The sequence below is a fragment of the Xiphophorus maculatus genome, chromosome 14 (assembly GCF_002775205.1).
Source record: "Xiphophorus maculatus strain JP 163 A chromosome 14, X_maculatus-5.0-male, whole genome shotgun sequence".
Lineage (NCBI taxonomy): Eukaryota > Metazoa > Chordata > Actinopteri > Cyprinodontiformes > Poeciliidae > Xiphophorus > Xiphophorus maculatus.
This window is the reverse complement of record NC_036456.1, coordinates 686,205-701,623: the sequence shown is the minus strand read 5'-3', so window position 1 is coordinate 701,623 and position 15,419 is coordinate 686,205. Positions and strand designations below refer to the sequence as shown.

At 39.0% G+C, this 15,419-nt stretch overlaps 1 protein-coding gene across 3 annotated transcripts in view; it reads right to left on the bottom strand.

The window, feature by feature from the left end:
• The window catches only part of pde5a (phosphodiesterase 5A), a 129,632-nt gene that overhangs the window by 103,163 nt on the left and 11,050 nt on the right, over positions 1-15,419 (bottom strand). For 2 of the 3 annotated variants that reach the window (XM_023346290.1, XM_023346293.1), the window contains exon 1: positions 2,322-3,248. The exons of the other annotated variant lie outside the window; for it this stretch is intronic. In XM_023346290.1, the coding sequence (XP_023202058.1) occupies positions 2,322-2,419 (98 nt within the window). In that variant the 5' untranslated portion in view covers positions 2,420-3,248. Of the gene's footprint in view, positions 1-2,321; positions 3,249-15,419 lie in introns of those variants that run through there. 3 annotated transcript variants of the gene reach the window in all.

Here is a 15,419-nt window from a genome sequence, read left to right as displayed (position 1 = left end):
GTAACCCAAACAGCTTTAACTTGGTGAGAATATATAGAACTTAGAATAAACATATAGCAATACAACTAGCAGGTGGGACCTAATTGTAATTTTTCCACATCAATGACTTACAGTAAAGAAACAAGAAAAAAAATCCCAATTACTGGTCCAGTTGAAACCAGAAGTTTACATACACTGAATAAAGGGACATGCCCACCCTTTTTACCATAACTGCCTGAAGTTAGATCATACCAAACTTATCTTGTTTGAGATCAGATAGGACAACCAAAATTATTTCTGTTTACTAATGCCACAGTAATGAGCAAAATAATATGTCAGAAATGTGTTGATTAATGTCTTCAAAATTAGAAGTTTACATACATCTCCTAAGTATTTGGTAGCAACTGCATGATGTGAGTATGACATTTTTGGTTTCCTTCCAGAAGCTTCTCCCAATAGCTGGTTGGAGTTCTGGCCTATTCCTCCAGATGGAACTGGTGGAACTGAGTTTGGGTGGCAGGTCGCTTCACTCCCACTGTCCTTTGCAGATCTGCCCACTGATCAATCTATCAGTGCATAATTATTCATACCATCAGCAGATTTTGGTTTCTGACTGGAAGTAATATCAACACTTTGTTGTGCCCCAGTAAGAGACCCAACTTCAAATTTGATACAGAATCTAAAGCTAAATATTAAGGTGACAATAAGGAGGCCTTCCAGTCTCACAAATGTGGCGATCATCACTAAAGATAAACATTTAAAATGCAAAAGGATGTGATTGCTGTCATGCTCAGAAAGATTCTTCCATTGATTGACGGGGTACAATAGTATTCAACATGCCATTTTCAACAAAGTGGAAATAAATACTTTTTCAGAACTATTACTCCTTTTACATTTTTTAGTATTATATTTATTTCTGTGTCATTTTCTATTAGAAACAAGGGGCATAAATTAGGGGTACACCAACTGTAGTTAATTTATGGTCAATCACTTATCTTTAAAAGGCCTGGTCTCTCAAAATATTGCACCGTAGTCTGTAAGTTAGCAACAGTGAGGTGACTATTGTCAATCACATAGGTGCAGACGTGGCCTGGTGGGCAGGTCAGTCAGCCCTCTCTCACAGCAGAGCACATGGGAACAGTGGCTGATTTTCAGAGCTTTGAGAAGGAAGTAGAGATTGGTGGATAAGATCGGTATCATCCGCTCTTCCAAACTTAAGGAAATTAAGTGGGGGTCAATTTATCAGTCCACCCATAGTTTAAATAATATTCGGCTCATGCAAAATGATGTGTGTGTTTAGAGAGGGTGGGGTGACTACAGCTACATTTACATAGCAGGCAAATGCGACCCAAATCCGATATTTTTTCCCCAAACAAGACCCAAATCTCTCTTTTTCATAGCATTCTGTACAGCTGCTATTTGGTTTGGTTTGGTGTTTTCTGAAGTTATTTGCTTTGGTTTTAAACCAAAGAAAAAATCCAATCTCTGCCACTTTCATATGGGGTACTAAAACTGATTTCCAATAGTTTTCAAAGCTGCAGTCTGAACAGTGATGTCACATTAATCCAACTTTTACATCACTGACATAAAACATGCATCATAATTAAGCACAGTAAATCTACTGTAGATGTCAGCAATGTTTGAAATTCTATTAATGAAATTATAACATAAGTCTGTGTCAGTTAAGTGCATGAAATCACAATATCTCATCAGACTCAGTCTGGTGGACTCCCTTTCTTCCAACAAAACAAAGCTTAATGCAACTATAGGAGGTGTGGCAGAATCAATACCTCTGGAATAAATGCCACTTGTCAGGCAGCAGAGAACCTGCTGTGTGCAAACCTCTTGAAGCCAATAAAAAGCATTTAAAAGTCAGTAGCTCTCAGGTCTCCAGGAAGACTGATCTGGAGTCTGTTCAAGAAGTAAACCGACTGATTTACCAGCTCTTTGGTGTCAATAACACATGGCTGCAGCTGAAGTGCAATACTTTCATTTATGATATTGGTCTATATATATGTAGGCTTGTATAATTATCACCAAGGACCGATCCAACACTAAGCAATGAAAAACAGTCCCTAACAGCAGTAAAAGTTAATGATTACAGTGCTGGAGGCAGCACTAAGAGGGGCAGCTGACTGTGAACTGGCTGGTGAATTGTCAGAGTGAAGCCCACTACACCTGAACACGGGGTTCCACGCCTGACAGTGGGACCGCTTATACTATAGCCGCTCGTTCTGTACAGGTAGGTAAACAGAGGAAATTAAACGGATTCGGAATGGCTGTGAAGAATGTGAACAGCACGCAATTACCTCTCCACTCTGTCATGCGCTTCGTATGTTTACCTTGATGCCTTCTTGACAAAGTACGAGTGGGTGAACTCCAAGTGGTCGTCCAGCCACGCTTCCATCCTCTCATTATCCGGGGAGCAGCGGTCCTCCATGGAGCTCAAACAACTATAGCAAGTCTTCTCCCGCTGAAAAGCTCCGATGTCTTACATCTGCGCGCGGAGCGGCTGGTTGAAAGCGCGCAGGGCGATAAAGTACTAGCTGAGTGAAGCTGACACAGTACTAGGGGCGCGAGCGCAAATCCGCTCGCTGGCCGAAGGCACGCTCGGCCAGTAGCTGAGACTGCGCGCGACGCTTCCTAGTTGCTGAATCGAGTCTGGGAGGGCTGAGTGGAGCAGGAGGGAGAGAGGCAGAGGGCAGAGACTGTACAAACAACAGCCCTACAGCAACAGAGCCTATAAATCAGCTATACTTTCAAACACATGCACGTTGTGAGGGCTGAAAATACATGCCGTTCTGCAGACTTGTTATGCAGAACTTTCTGCTGAATTTAACTGCGACAAAAATCTTTTTCTTTTCAGGGATAGACAATTCTAACAAAATGACATGATTTTCAAGAAGTTAGGCTTTCAGAAAAAGTGTCTTTCTTTAATATCGACAGGTGTGTCACTAGACTGCTCCCCAGTGGCGGACATCCTCCCGAAAAATGCTGCCATCAGATGATCATGTTGCGTCCAACATCTTCTGCAAGTCATAAATGTCATAAGGTGGGGGTTTGAGTGGTGAGGATTGACGGCTGTACAACCAGGTTAATGCAATAACGATGGTTTTAATGAGGAAGTGTACAGAAATCCAAGCAGCACAGGTGAGCAGAGGCAAGGAGCTCAGACTCTGGTAGCAACTGGTAAACAGTACACGAAAGGAAAACAATGACGACATACGACAGTAGAGACTAGGATCCGACAAGGAGCAGGGAAAAAAAAAGACAAGGGGCAGGGGAAAAAAAAGAAAAAAAGACAAGGAGCAGGGGGAAAAAAGACAAGGAGCAGAGGGAAAAAAGACAAGGAGCAGAGGGAAAAAAAAGACAAGGAGCAGGGGAAAAAAAGACAAGGAGCAGGGGAAAAAAGACAAGGAGCAGGGGAAAAAAAGACAAGGAGCAGGGGAAAAAAGAAAAAAAGACAAGGAGCAGGGGAAAAAAAGAAAAAAGACAAGGAGCAGGGGGGGAAAAAGAAAAAAAAGACAAGGAGCAGGGGAAAAAAAGAAAAAAGACAAGGAGCAGGGGGAAAAAAAGAAAAAAAGACAAGGAGCAGGGGAAAAAAAAAGACAAGGAGCAGGGAACACAGGTGGAATTAAATACACAAGTAGTAGACACAGCTGGGAGCAATCAAGGGCAAATGAGACAACACAGGAACTAAATTGACTCAGAAAAAAAAATCCTCACAATAAACCCCAAAATAATAAGATACTACATAGTATCTTATATATATATATATATATATATATATATATATATATATATATATATATATGTGTGTGTGGGGGGATGGGGGGGGGGGGGGTATGGGTGTGTGTGTGTGCGTGTAAAGTTGTTTGAAAGAAAGGCATTAAGAGGTGTGATGCTTCCAAATAAAATTAGGTTAGATATTGGATGTCAGTTGGTTCTTCATTTTCCTTTGAAAAAACCTCACAGCAGTATATTTCTTCACCATTAGAAATCTGAAATGTTTCAAATATCTTTCCATAGAGTTAAAGTTCCCACACATTCCCCTCAGGAAAGATTTATGAAGGTCATATATAAACTACAGTTTTTGAAAAATTCCTGTCATATCTCATTTTATGCTGATGTTATACAAAAATACAGTAACTTCTCTGTGATGGTACTTCAATAAAGCATAATTGTTTCTTGTTTTCTTTTGCTATGTTGGACGATAACATGCAGAGCATCTGTATATTTTCAGAGAATTATTGAATGCAGTTGAAGATTCCTGGAATTACTCCTTGGAGCAAAGTTTCTGTTTTTTATATAAGAAAGTTACAGTAAAGCTCTTGGGGTTCTAAACACTAAACATATTAAATGAACACAGAATAATTTTGACACATTGTATTTCAAAAGACATGAGGACAGTGGTGTTATCATGACATATTAGGAGTTAAATAATCCTAAAGATAAGTCTGAAATAACAAAAATAAGCCCATCACAATTTGTCGTTGTGATGGACCCAAAAGTTTTCTTCAACCAAATAGGATGAAGTGCAATTGAGAAAGGTGACTGCCTGGCCAGGATTCATGTCCAGCTAAAGAACGAGTTTACCTCTGTAACAATCAGAGCATGAACATCTTACTAACTGCTATCATTAAGCTAAAGATAATCAGTAATAATGGTGCTTGGAGGTTTTTGTCATGCTAACTAATTCCTATTTCACAAAAGTACAGACTTCTGTTTTCGTTTCCCCCTTCCAACAAGCTGAAGGATGTCCTGGTTATCAGGATGGTTCTTAAGAATCTTAAGAAATATTCCTGCTATGTGTGCTATGTTAAGAGTGATGTGGTCTACTCAGTAGGACGCTGGGACCACTCCGATCTAGAATCGGGGATATTCAGTTGAATTGTCTTGGCCTGATATCAAAGGATGTGTGGTGTTCCCTGAGGACAAAGGCAGTCTGTTAAAGATGACATGTAGCCAATCAGACAGTGAGGTGATGGAAACTGAAGGGGAATCCAAAATAAACAGAAGACAAAACAACTGTCATGACACCAGAACGTCTGGTGGATGTAGTAGTCATCTTTGTATTGTTTTTTGTTATTATTATTATTATTAAATATAGTCCACAAACTATGACCATTACTTCTTACTAATCAGTTATGTTTGGTCTTGAGCAGGGCTGCTATTGTGGAGTCAGTTGTCCACTTTTGGAAGTGTTTTGAATGACATTTTACTGTAAAAATTAAGGGAGTTTTTAACCTTTGCTGTGCACTGACTTGTGAATCACCATACCTATGGAACCATTTCCTGAAGAAAGACTGTCTGAATCCTAATGAACAAGTAAGAAATGTACTTAAAGTGTGGATGGCTTTCTTGGAGGTTCCTGTCCAGAGGATAAGGATGATATTATATAGTACTTGTTTTTTTTTTTTTTTTTAGATCTGATCTTAGCAAATGATTTCCTTTGATAGGCATTTGTGGTAGTTTGGATGTATTAGGAATGCCTTCATTGCATTGCATTTTTTTTACATGAATATTTTTATTGATGTACAGGTACATATATACCTGCCATATAACCAATAGAATCAACAAGACCAACAAACGCCCTCTTAGATACATGTCTGCATAAATTCCTTTAAGTATACAGGAGATAATAGTCCACTGCTGAGGCTCCCTTGTTTAACATAATGGTCTGACATTAATCTTGTCTTTAGCTGGCTTCTTCGTCTTGAGACAAGTCCATTCCTTCAACAAAATTCCGGAAGGGTCTCCAAATGTTTTCAAATAATTAGCTTTTCCCTTTTTGGAGATATGTTATGCGTTCCAGAGGTAAAGTCTTCAGCATTTCCTTGATCCATTGTTTGATGCCTGGTCCTGTTGTTCTCTTCCAGAATAGTGCTATCAGTCTTTTACCTTGTAGTAGACACATATCAATCAATAATTGTTCACATTTGGTAAACAAAGTATTTTTTGGATACAGACCTAAAATTAGAAAAACTGGATCTAGTGCAACATCCTTTGAGACAAGTTGTTCTACAGTTGTTTTTATTGCTTTCCAAAATTTTTGAATTTCCCTGCATTCCCAAATACAATGAAACAAAGTCCCCTTTTCTTCTAAACATTTTGTGCATATGTCTGGTATATTATCAATTTAAATTGACTGGTGTAATATAGATTCTCATTAACCATTTGTATTGCAGTAACCTTAAGCGAGAGTTAACAGTTTGTTTCTGAGCCTTTGTACAGACAGACTGCCAATCCTCCAGTGACAGGTGAGTGGTCTAATTTCCAGGCTTCTAGTTTCAGTGCCGAGTCCTCTGGGGAATTTAAAACCATAAAGTTGTAGAATTCTGAAATCGCACCTTTACTTGCGCTGTCTTTGCAAACCATTTCTTCTAGCTGGGACTTTGGTGGCTTGGTTAAATCTTTGTTTTTTGTCTTTGTTTTGCTGAAGGTATTTAAAGAAGTATTTTCTATTTGTATTAAATTTCTGCCTGAATTCATCAAAAGACATCATGTAAGCTGAATTTACTTGGTACATATCATGAATTTTATCTATTCCTTTTGTGGCCCATTGTTTAAATACAGACTCTGCTCTTCCAGGAGTAAAATCTTGGTTTCTGAATATTGGAGTAAACTGGTTCTTTTGTGAATTTATTTACGTCATACCATATTTTTGATCATGTCTTTAACAATAGGATTAACCGTTTTTCCCAACAGTCTTGGGACTGAAACAGAAAAATTGCATAAAGGTAAGGGTGGACTTACTGACTTAGATTCCATTTCTGTCCATTGAGGGGCGTCCCTGGCATTAAAGTAATATCTAATAGTCCTAAATTGTGCTGCCCAGTAATATCACTTCATATTCGGACACCCTAGTCCTCCCTCATTGTGAGGTAAATGTAAGAGCGACATTCTGACCCTGGGCCGTTTATTTTGCCATAAAAACCCAACAATTAACTTCCTAAAATTATTAAACCAGTTGGCAGGAGGCAGCAGGGGGACATTCTGAAAAATATACAATACTTTTGGAAGTATATTCATTTTGTAGGTGTTGATCCTGCCAATAAGTGATAAGGGAAGGGGCATCCATCTATTGATATTTTCAGTGATTTCTTTTGTTACATTGCATTTTTAACTAAATGTAAACACTCAGCTGCCTTAATAAATACCCATAAAATGTGTTAACAGAATATATTTCTTTTCAAGAAATAGGAAATCAGGGTTCTAGTGATAAGGTCTGAATTTGTATTTGCTGCACAGGTTTCCAGTGTCCTCCGACTGGACACTTGAGTCCCCTTGGTGGTGTCACTTTACCGACAGATGGCGGCTGGTGTTTCCCAGGGGGGAATTCCTCCCCACCCCCTCTTACCCCTGTCAAGTGTTCTACCCTATTCTACTGGCAGAAACAGCAGAACAAAGACAACAGGGTTCTTATCAGAGATAAAGAGAGGAGAGAGAGAAAGATGCTGCTTCATCATAGTCCTCTTCTATGTATAAAATGCAAGTGCTGATAGCGGTTATGATCCATTAAATTTTGTTATTTTCTATTTTAATAATTTCATTGTTCCTTTTTTAAATATCTGGCCCTCTTAGTTTAAACCTTGTGTTGGTTAAGTTTTTCTCAATGTTTGTGTTTTGGATTTGCTTCATTAGATTAGTTCTCTTGTCCGTTCAGGTTTCCCGTTTCTTTGTTTCTGTTTTTTCCACCTCACTTCAGCCTATCATTCTACTCCCCGAACCAGCCATTATTCATTTCCTCATTTGTTCCTTCCCGCTCTCTTTCCCAGCTGCATCTGCTTACCTGTGATTAGCTCTTCTGGTTCTTTTGTCATTTTCACTTTTCAGAAACTTCCATGCATCTGTGGAGGTGATCACAGTGCAGCCTATGGTGGATGTATAGTTCAAAGGGAAGCTAAAGAAGCCCAGAAAATCAAGATAACAGAAAAAGTTTCATATGCAGAAGCATTAAAAAGAGTAAAGAAAGATAGTACAAGAGGAATGAGGCTGGGAGAAACAGATCAAAGTTACACTTCTCGGAATAAAAATGAAGGACAGAATGATCAGAGACAAATACTAATGCCAACAACAAATACGCATAATACATGTGTGCATAAATGTAAAGTAGAGGAAAATACAATGGTGGTGAAAAAAGAAAACTTTGTAGCATTTATGTCAATGTCATATTATTAATGTTACAGTCCAAATGAAGAAGAAAAGTGATAAAATAAAAGCAATAGTAACAGCAGCAGGGAGGTTCCTAGATATGAAAGAAATTCAAGCAGATCAGATTCATAACATTTTGAGAGCCACTGAAACAACAGAAAATGGTCAGGATTAGGATACAAGATGGTTCTTCATATTCTTCAATGGAATGCCAGAAGTTTAATAGCCAATGGACAAGAATTTAAAAAGTATGTTTATGAATTAGAAATAATACCAGATATAATATGCATACAAGAAACATGGTTAAATTCAAATTTAGATTTTAAAATTCCTGGATATAACATAGAAAGACAGGATAGAAGTAATGGTAGTGGAGGAGGATGTGCCACCTTAATTAAGGAAGGAATTGCTTATAAGAAAAACTCATTAAATAAAAAATTAGAATGTGTTAATATAGAAATATTTCATTTAAGGAAATATGGAAATATTAAAATTATAAATTATTATAATCCATGTAAAAATCTTGATAGTGAAATATTTAAGGAAATAGGGAAAATACATAGAAGAGAAGTTTGGTGTGGAGATTTTAATGCTCACAATAGTCTATGGGGTAGCAAGAAGACAGATCATAATGGTGAAATAGTGGAAGAATTAATGGATGAAAGGTCATTAGTTTGTCTTAATAATGGAAAAGGTACAAGAGTAAATATACATAAAAATGCAGTTTCATGTCTTAATATTACATTAATATCTGACTGTCTTGTTAATGCATGTGAATAGGATGTTAATTGGGAGTCTACAATAGGGAGTGATCATTTTCCAGTAAGTACAATAATTGATGACAATATAAATAGACAAGAAGAGTTAACATTAATAAGATGGTGCTTTAATAAAGCTAATTGGTTTAAATTTAGAACAAAATGTGAAGAAACAAGTCATGTAGTAACATTAAAAGGTAATATTGAAGAATGTACAAATCAAATAACAGAACATATCTTAAATTCTGCAAATTATAGTATACCAAAAATAAAAGTGAAAGGTCAGAAGAAAGTAGTTCCTTGGTGGAATAATGAATGTAGTAAAACAATTAAAGATCGTAATAAAGCTTTTAAAATATTGCAGAAAAATTTAACAATCGAAAACCTTATTGATTATAAAAGGAAAAGAGCAAAGGCTTGGAAAACTATAAAGGATGCAAAAAAGAAAACATGGAGAGATTATTGTTCATCAATAGGTTCAGAAATAAATTTAAAGAATGTTTGGTTAATGTTTAGAAAAATGATGGGGAAAAAGAATAATGTTAATATTCCATCATTAGTTAGAGGACAGGAGGTATTGGTTTTAAATAAAGATAAGGCAGAGTTGTTAGGTGAGACATTTGCGGCAGTTCATAGTGGTGATCAGTTGACAGATACTCATAGAAGGCAGATGATTCAAAAAATTGGAAATCATAAAAATTCACTAGAAAAATATCAAAAATATATGTCAACATTAGATATGAATATAACCATGAAAGAAATAAAAACAGTATTGAAAGGGACAGGATATTCAGCTCCAGGGGAGGATCAATTATGTTATGCTATGTTTCAACAGATTCCAGAAGTAACACTGAAATTAATATTAAAATTATTTAATAAAATATGGAAAGAAGGATCGATACCAAATAGTTGGAAAAGGGCAATAATATTACCATTTAATAAACCAGGTAAAGATCCTACCTGTCCAAATAATTACAGACCAATTGCTCTAACTTCTCATTTAAGTAAATGGATGGAGAAAATAATAGTAAATAGACTAGGATATTTTCTTGAGAAGAATAATCTAATTAATGGATATCAATGTGGATTCAGAACAGGAAGATCAATAATGGATGCTCTAACTAGAGTCAGTAATGAAATAGAGAAAGCTTTAAAAATGAAGGAACTAATGATTATAGTATTTTTTGATATAGAAAAAGTGTATGACTCACTATGGAAAGAAGGATTACTTATAAAAATGAAACAGATGGGAATAGGTGGGAGAATGTATAATTGGATAGCAAATTTTCTGCTAGATAGAAAAATAAGAGTAAAAATTGGGAATGATTATTCAAAAGAATTTAATGTTGAAAATGGAATACCTCAAGGTAGTGCAATTAGTCCAATTTTATTTAATATTATGATCAATGATATTTTCTATGATACTGATAAATGTATAAAATCTGCACTATATGCAGATGATGGGGTCATATGGATGAAGGGGAAAAATATTAAATATGTGGTAGGAAATATTAAAAAAGCAATTAGTAAAGTAGAAAAATGGTCTTATGAATGGGGTTTTAAATTATCAGCAAGCAAGTCTTGTTATATGGTTGTCACAAAGAAGAGAAATATTAATATAGAAACAATAACATTATATGGACAAACGTTAGAAAGAGTAACAGAATATAAATATCTAGGTTTATGGTTGGATAGTTCTTATTCATGGAAAACACATTTAGATAACTTAGAAACCAAGTGTAAAAAAGTTATTAATCTATTAAAGGCTGTGGCTGGAAATAATTGGGGTGCAGATAGACAGTCATTATTAAACATATACAGGGCTCTCATGAGATCAATAATAGATTATGGCAGTATAATATATGGAGCAGCAGCTAAAACATCATTACAAAAAATTGAAAGATTACAGTGTAGGGCTTTACGTATATGTACAGGAGCAGCAAAAACAACACCTATTAATGCTCTTTTAATTGAAACTGGGGAAACTCCACTGGAAATGAGGAGAATTAAATTAGCTTTAGCATATTGGATGAAAATTAAAAGTAATAAAGATGATAATGTGAATTCAATAATTTTACAGAATTGTTGGGAATATTTGAAGTTCCAAAGTAATGGATTTGGATGGATGGTTAGGAAATGGATTAAAATGTATAGATTAGAGGACAAGGAAATAGCTCATTTTAATCCAATTAGCGTTATTCCTCCATGGTTAATACCAGAGGTTAATGTAGATTTGAAAATTAATACAACGAACTTCTGATCCTCCACCGTGGAAAGATCCATCTCTTCTCAACACCTCAAGAAGCTGAAAAATTCTCTTCCAAAATAAATACAATGGATGCTGTAGATCAGTGAGTCATGAAAGACAAGCTGGTAACGAAACAGATAAACTGATAAGACATTCTATGTGGCTATTCCTGCTCCAATAGACCTGATCAACGACAGGTCTATTGGGTTTAGGGTGCAATAAGTTCTAAGTTAATGGGCAGTTCATATAAACATAGCTGATTGTTTTTATATGCTCACATAATCTAAGCCCAATTCGAGGCACTGAACAGTACTCCGGCAAAGAAAACTGTTCCCCACCAGGAAGAGGAGGCACTCTGCCTGGACACAGCCGATGTGTTGAAGACTCTGAAAAGAGTCAACCCACGGAAGGCCCCAGGTCCCGACAACATACCTGGGCGGGTGTTCAGGGAATGCACAGGTCAGCTGGCTGGTGTCCTAACAGACATTTTTAACACCTCACTGGACCAAGCCACAGTGCCAGCCTGTCTCAAAACTGCCGCCATCATTCCGGTGCCAAAGAAACCTCAAGTCACCTCTTTCAACGATTACCGGCCTGTGGGACTGACTCCCATCATGATGAAGTGCTTTGAAAGGCTGGTAAAAGAACACATCGTCTCCAGACTCCCCTCCACATTCGACCCGTTCCAGTTTGCTTACCGCCGAAACCGCTCCACTGAGGACGCTATCTCCTCCACCCTACACCTGAGCCTGGCTCACCTGGAGGAGAAGAACACTCATGTGCGGATGTTGTTCCTGGACTTCAGCTCAGCGTTCAACACAATCATCCCACAGCATCTGGCAGAAAAACTGGGACACCTGGGCTTCAGCAACCCCTGTGCAACTGGCTGCTAGACTTCCTCACCGACAGACCTCAGTCAGTCCGGATCGGACAACACACCTCCGATGTCATCACCCTCAGCACAGGCTCCCCTCAGGGCTGCATCCTGAGCCCTCTGCTGTTCACTCTGATGACACACGACTGCGCCCCCAGGTTCGCCACCAATCACATCGTGAAGTTCGCGGACGACACAACGGTGGTGGGCCTCATCAGAGACGACAACGACCTGGACTACAGAGAGGAGGTGGAGCAGTTGGTGGACTGGTGCAGAGACAACAGCCTGATCCTGAACGTTGACAAGACGAAGGAGATGATCGTCGACTTCAGGAAGAACCGGCCCAGCCACGCTCCACTGCTCATCAACAGCTCAGCTGTGGAGGTGGTCAGCAGCACCAAATTCCTGGGGGTGCACATCACAAACGACCTCACCTGGACTGTGAACACTATGTCTCTGGTCAAGAGGGCACAGAAACGCTTGTATTTCCTGCGGAGGATGAGAAGAGCACACCTGCCCCCGCCCATCCTCAAGACGTTCTACAGAAGCACCATAGAGAGCATTCTGACCAGCTGCCTGGTCAGAATGTGGTGTGGAGGCTGCAGCGCCTCCGACTGGAAGAACGTGAGGAGAGTGGTGCGGACAGCAGAGAGGATCATCGGGGCCCCCCTTCCCTCCATTCAGGACATTTCATCCCAGCGCTGCGTGTCCCGAGGCCGAAACATCGTCAGTGACCCCTCACACCCCCACCATGGACTGTTCTCCCTGCTGCCCTCTGGAAAGAGGTTCTGCAGCATCCGGTGCAGGTCCACCAGGTTCCGAAACAGCTTTTTCCCACTTGCCATCAGACTGCTGAACTCTTAACTGGACTGCACTTAAAATCTGGTCTCCACTTTATACCTTGCACATATACAGAGCTAAGTAACTTCTATTTTACTGTCAGTCCTGCACTTTATATTTATATTCATATTTTATATTGTATTTTATTTTATTCTGGAGTAACCTCACAACATTGGAAGCTCAAAACACTGTCCTGAGCCGTATGCAACCAAATTTCGTTCTGTATACACCCTGTGCATGCAAAATGACAATACAGTCAATCTAAGTCTAAGTCTAAGTCTAAGTCAATTTGAACTGTTTTGGAATTAATGCTAAAAGTTAAGCCTTAAATAAGTTATTACCGTTCTATCAAGGGCTAATGGTATTATTTTATTTTTATAGTTAGACACTGTCTACTGTGGAGCTTTGGTGAGGTTACGTTGATTAGTTGCTCCTCAGTAGTGTGGATCAACGTCCTCCATATACTTGGCTCAAGGGGGGGCAAGCATTTCAGACAAGGAAATGCAAAAGTTCAGTTGAGGATTGTTCACAACTAGTTAAGTATCTTGTATGGGTGAATATATGTGCAAACCTGCATTTTCAGTACTATCTTTACTTACTTTATTTTAGTTTAACAGTAAATTAAATAATCTGATATAGAGAAGACAGCCAAAGGAAATATTTTAAATATCAAAATTACAAGCTGGAATGTCAGAGGAATAAGGAAGCTAACTAAATTGAAACAAGTATTAGACCGACTAAAATATTTGAAATCTAAAATAGTTTTTCTACAAGAATCTCATTTGATTGAGCCACAAATACATCAGATAACCAAAAGATGGCAGGGTCAGGTGTATCACTCTTCCTTTACCAGTCACGCCAGAGGAGTTATTATTCTTATACATAAGTCAATACCATTTCAAACTATAAGGTCAATCAAAGATCAATATTTTAGATATATTATTGTGCAGGGACGCATTTCAACATTAACACAAAATTTGATAAATATTTATGGACCTAACAATGATGACGCATCCTTTTATAAAAATTTATTCTTAACCTTGTCAGCCCTGGAGGGGTCCCCTCCTTTATATTATAGGAGGGGACTTTAATTGCACCCTAAACCCAAGTCTGGATAAATCTACTCAAACTGATACCAGTCATACACAAACCAGCAAAAAATATTCCTTAATTATGTAAAAGATTTAAGAATAAATGAAGTATGGAGAACAAGAAACCCAAATAACAGGAAATTGTTATGTTAGTCAAGCTCACACCAATCCCATTCGCGTATTGATTATTTTCTCATCTCTGTGGAGTTATTGCCTCATGGAGAACTGCTGGTATAATAGTATTGTAATTAGTGATGATGCTACAGTGTCCCTGGAAATAAAAGTAAATAAGATTGATCAAGGGGTGAAATGATTTTTTTTTTCCCAAGATGGCGGCGCATGCAGTTGCAACGGCTCATTGCTCTCTCGGTCGGTGCTATGTTTGGCTGCTTGTGTACGTGTTGATTTGTGTTCCGTACTCGTCATGTCGGACAAACAAAATATACAGTCGGGACGATCTCCTGACGATCGGTGCCTGCTAGGAAATAGATGTTACAGCTGATTTTCAACGCTTGTTCAATATTCCGGGGGACATAGCGAGGAGCCCCGGCGCGCCGTGGATTACCATCGCAACAGGGAGGAAGCGACAGTGGCGTAGAGAGAGACGGCAGAAGAGGGGCTGCAGGGCCGGCCTGCTAGCTAGGCTACAGAGGCAACCACACAAACCACCGCTCCCCAGCCTGTTTCTCTCCAACGCCAGATCCCTTGCAAACAAGATGGATGAACTGAGACTACAGGCTGCATCTCACAGCGCAGTGAAGGACAGCTGTATTCTTCTGATCACGGAGACCTGGCTGCATCCAGACATAGCGGACTCTGCCATCGAGCTAGCAGGCTACACAGTACAGCGCCACGACAGAACGAAAGACTCCGGTAAGAGCAGAGGAGGAGGGCTCTGTGTGTACCTGAACAACACCTGGTTACTAACACAGCGACTGTCATCAGCCATTGCTCCCCAGACCTGGAGTATGTGACTGTTAGATGGAGACCAATATACCTCCCCAGAGAGTTCACCGTAGTCATGGTAACCGCTGTTTACATCCCACCGGATGCCAATGCTAAAACAGCTATTGGACTTTTGCATGGCAGCATTAGCCATCTGCAGAGCATCTATCCAGATGCTGTGCACATCATAGCGGGGGACTTCAACCATGTAGACTTGAAGACAGCGCTCCCCAAATTTCACCAGCATGTAAATGTGCTACAAGAGAGGCTAACACTCTGGACAAAGTTTACTCCAACATCAAGCTAGGCTACAGGGCTAGACCACTTCCTCACCTGGGTCAGTCCGATCACCTGTCCCTGCATTTAATTCCTGCTTATGCCCCCCTCAGGAAAACTGCTCCAACCATCACCAAAACCATCAAATCCTGGCCCCAGGATGCGACACAGCAGCTGCAGGACTGTTTCGACAGGACAAACTGGGATGTTTTTGAACATCAGGACCTGGAGGTTTTTACGGACAGTGTACTGTG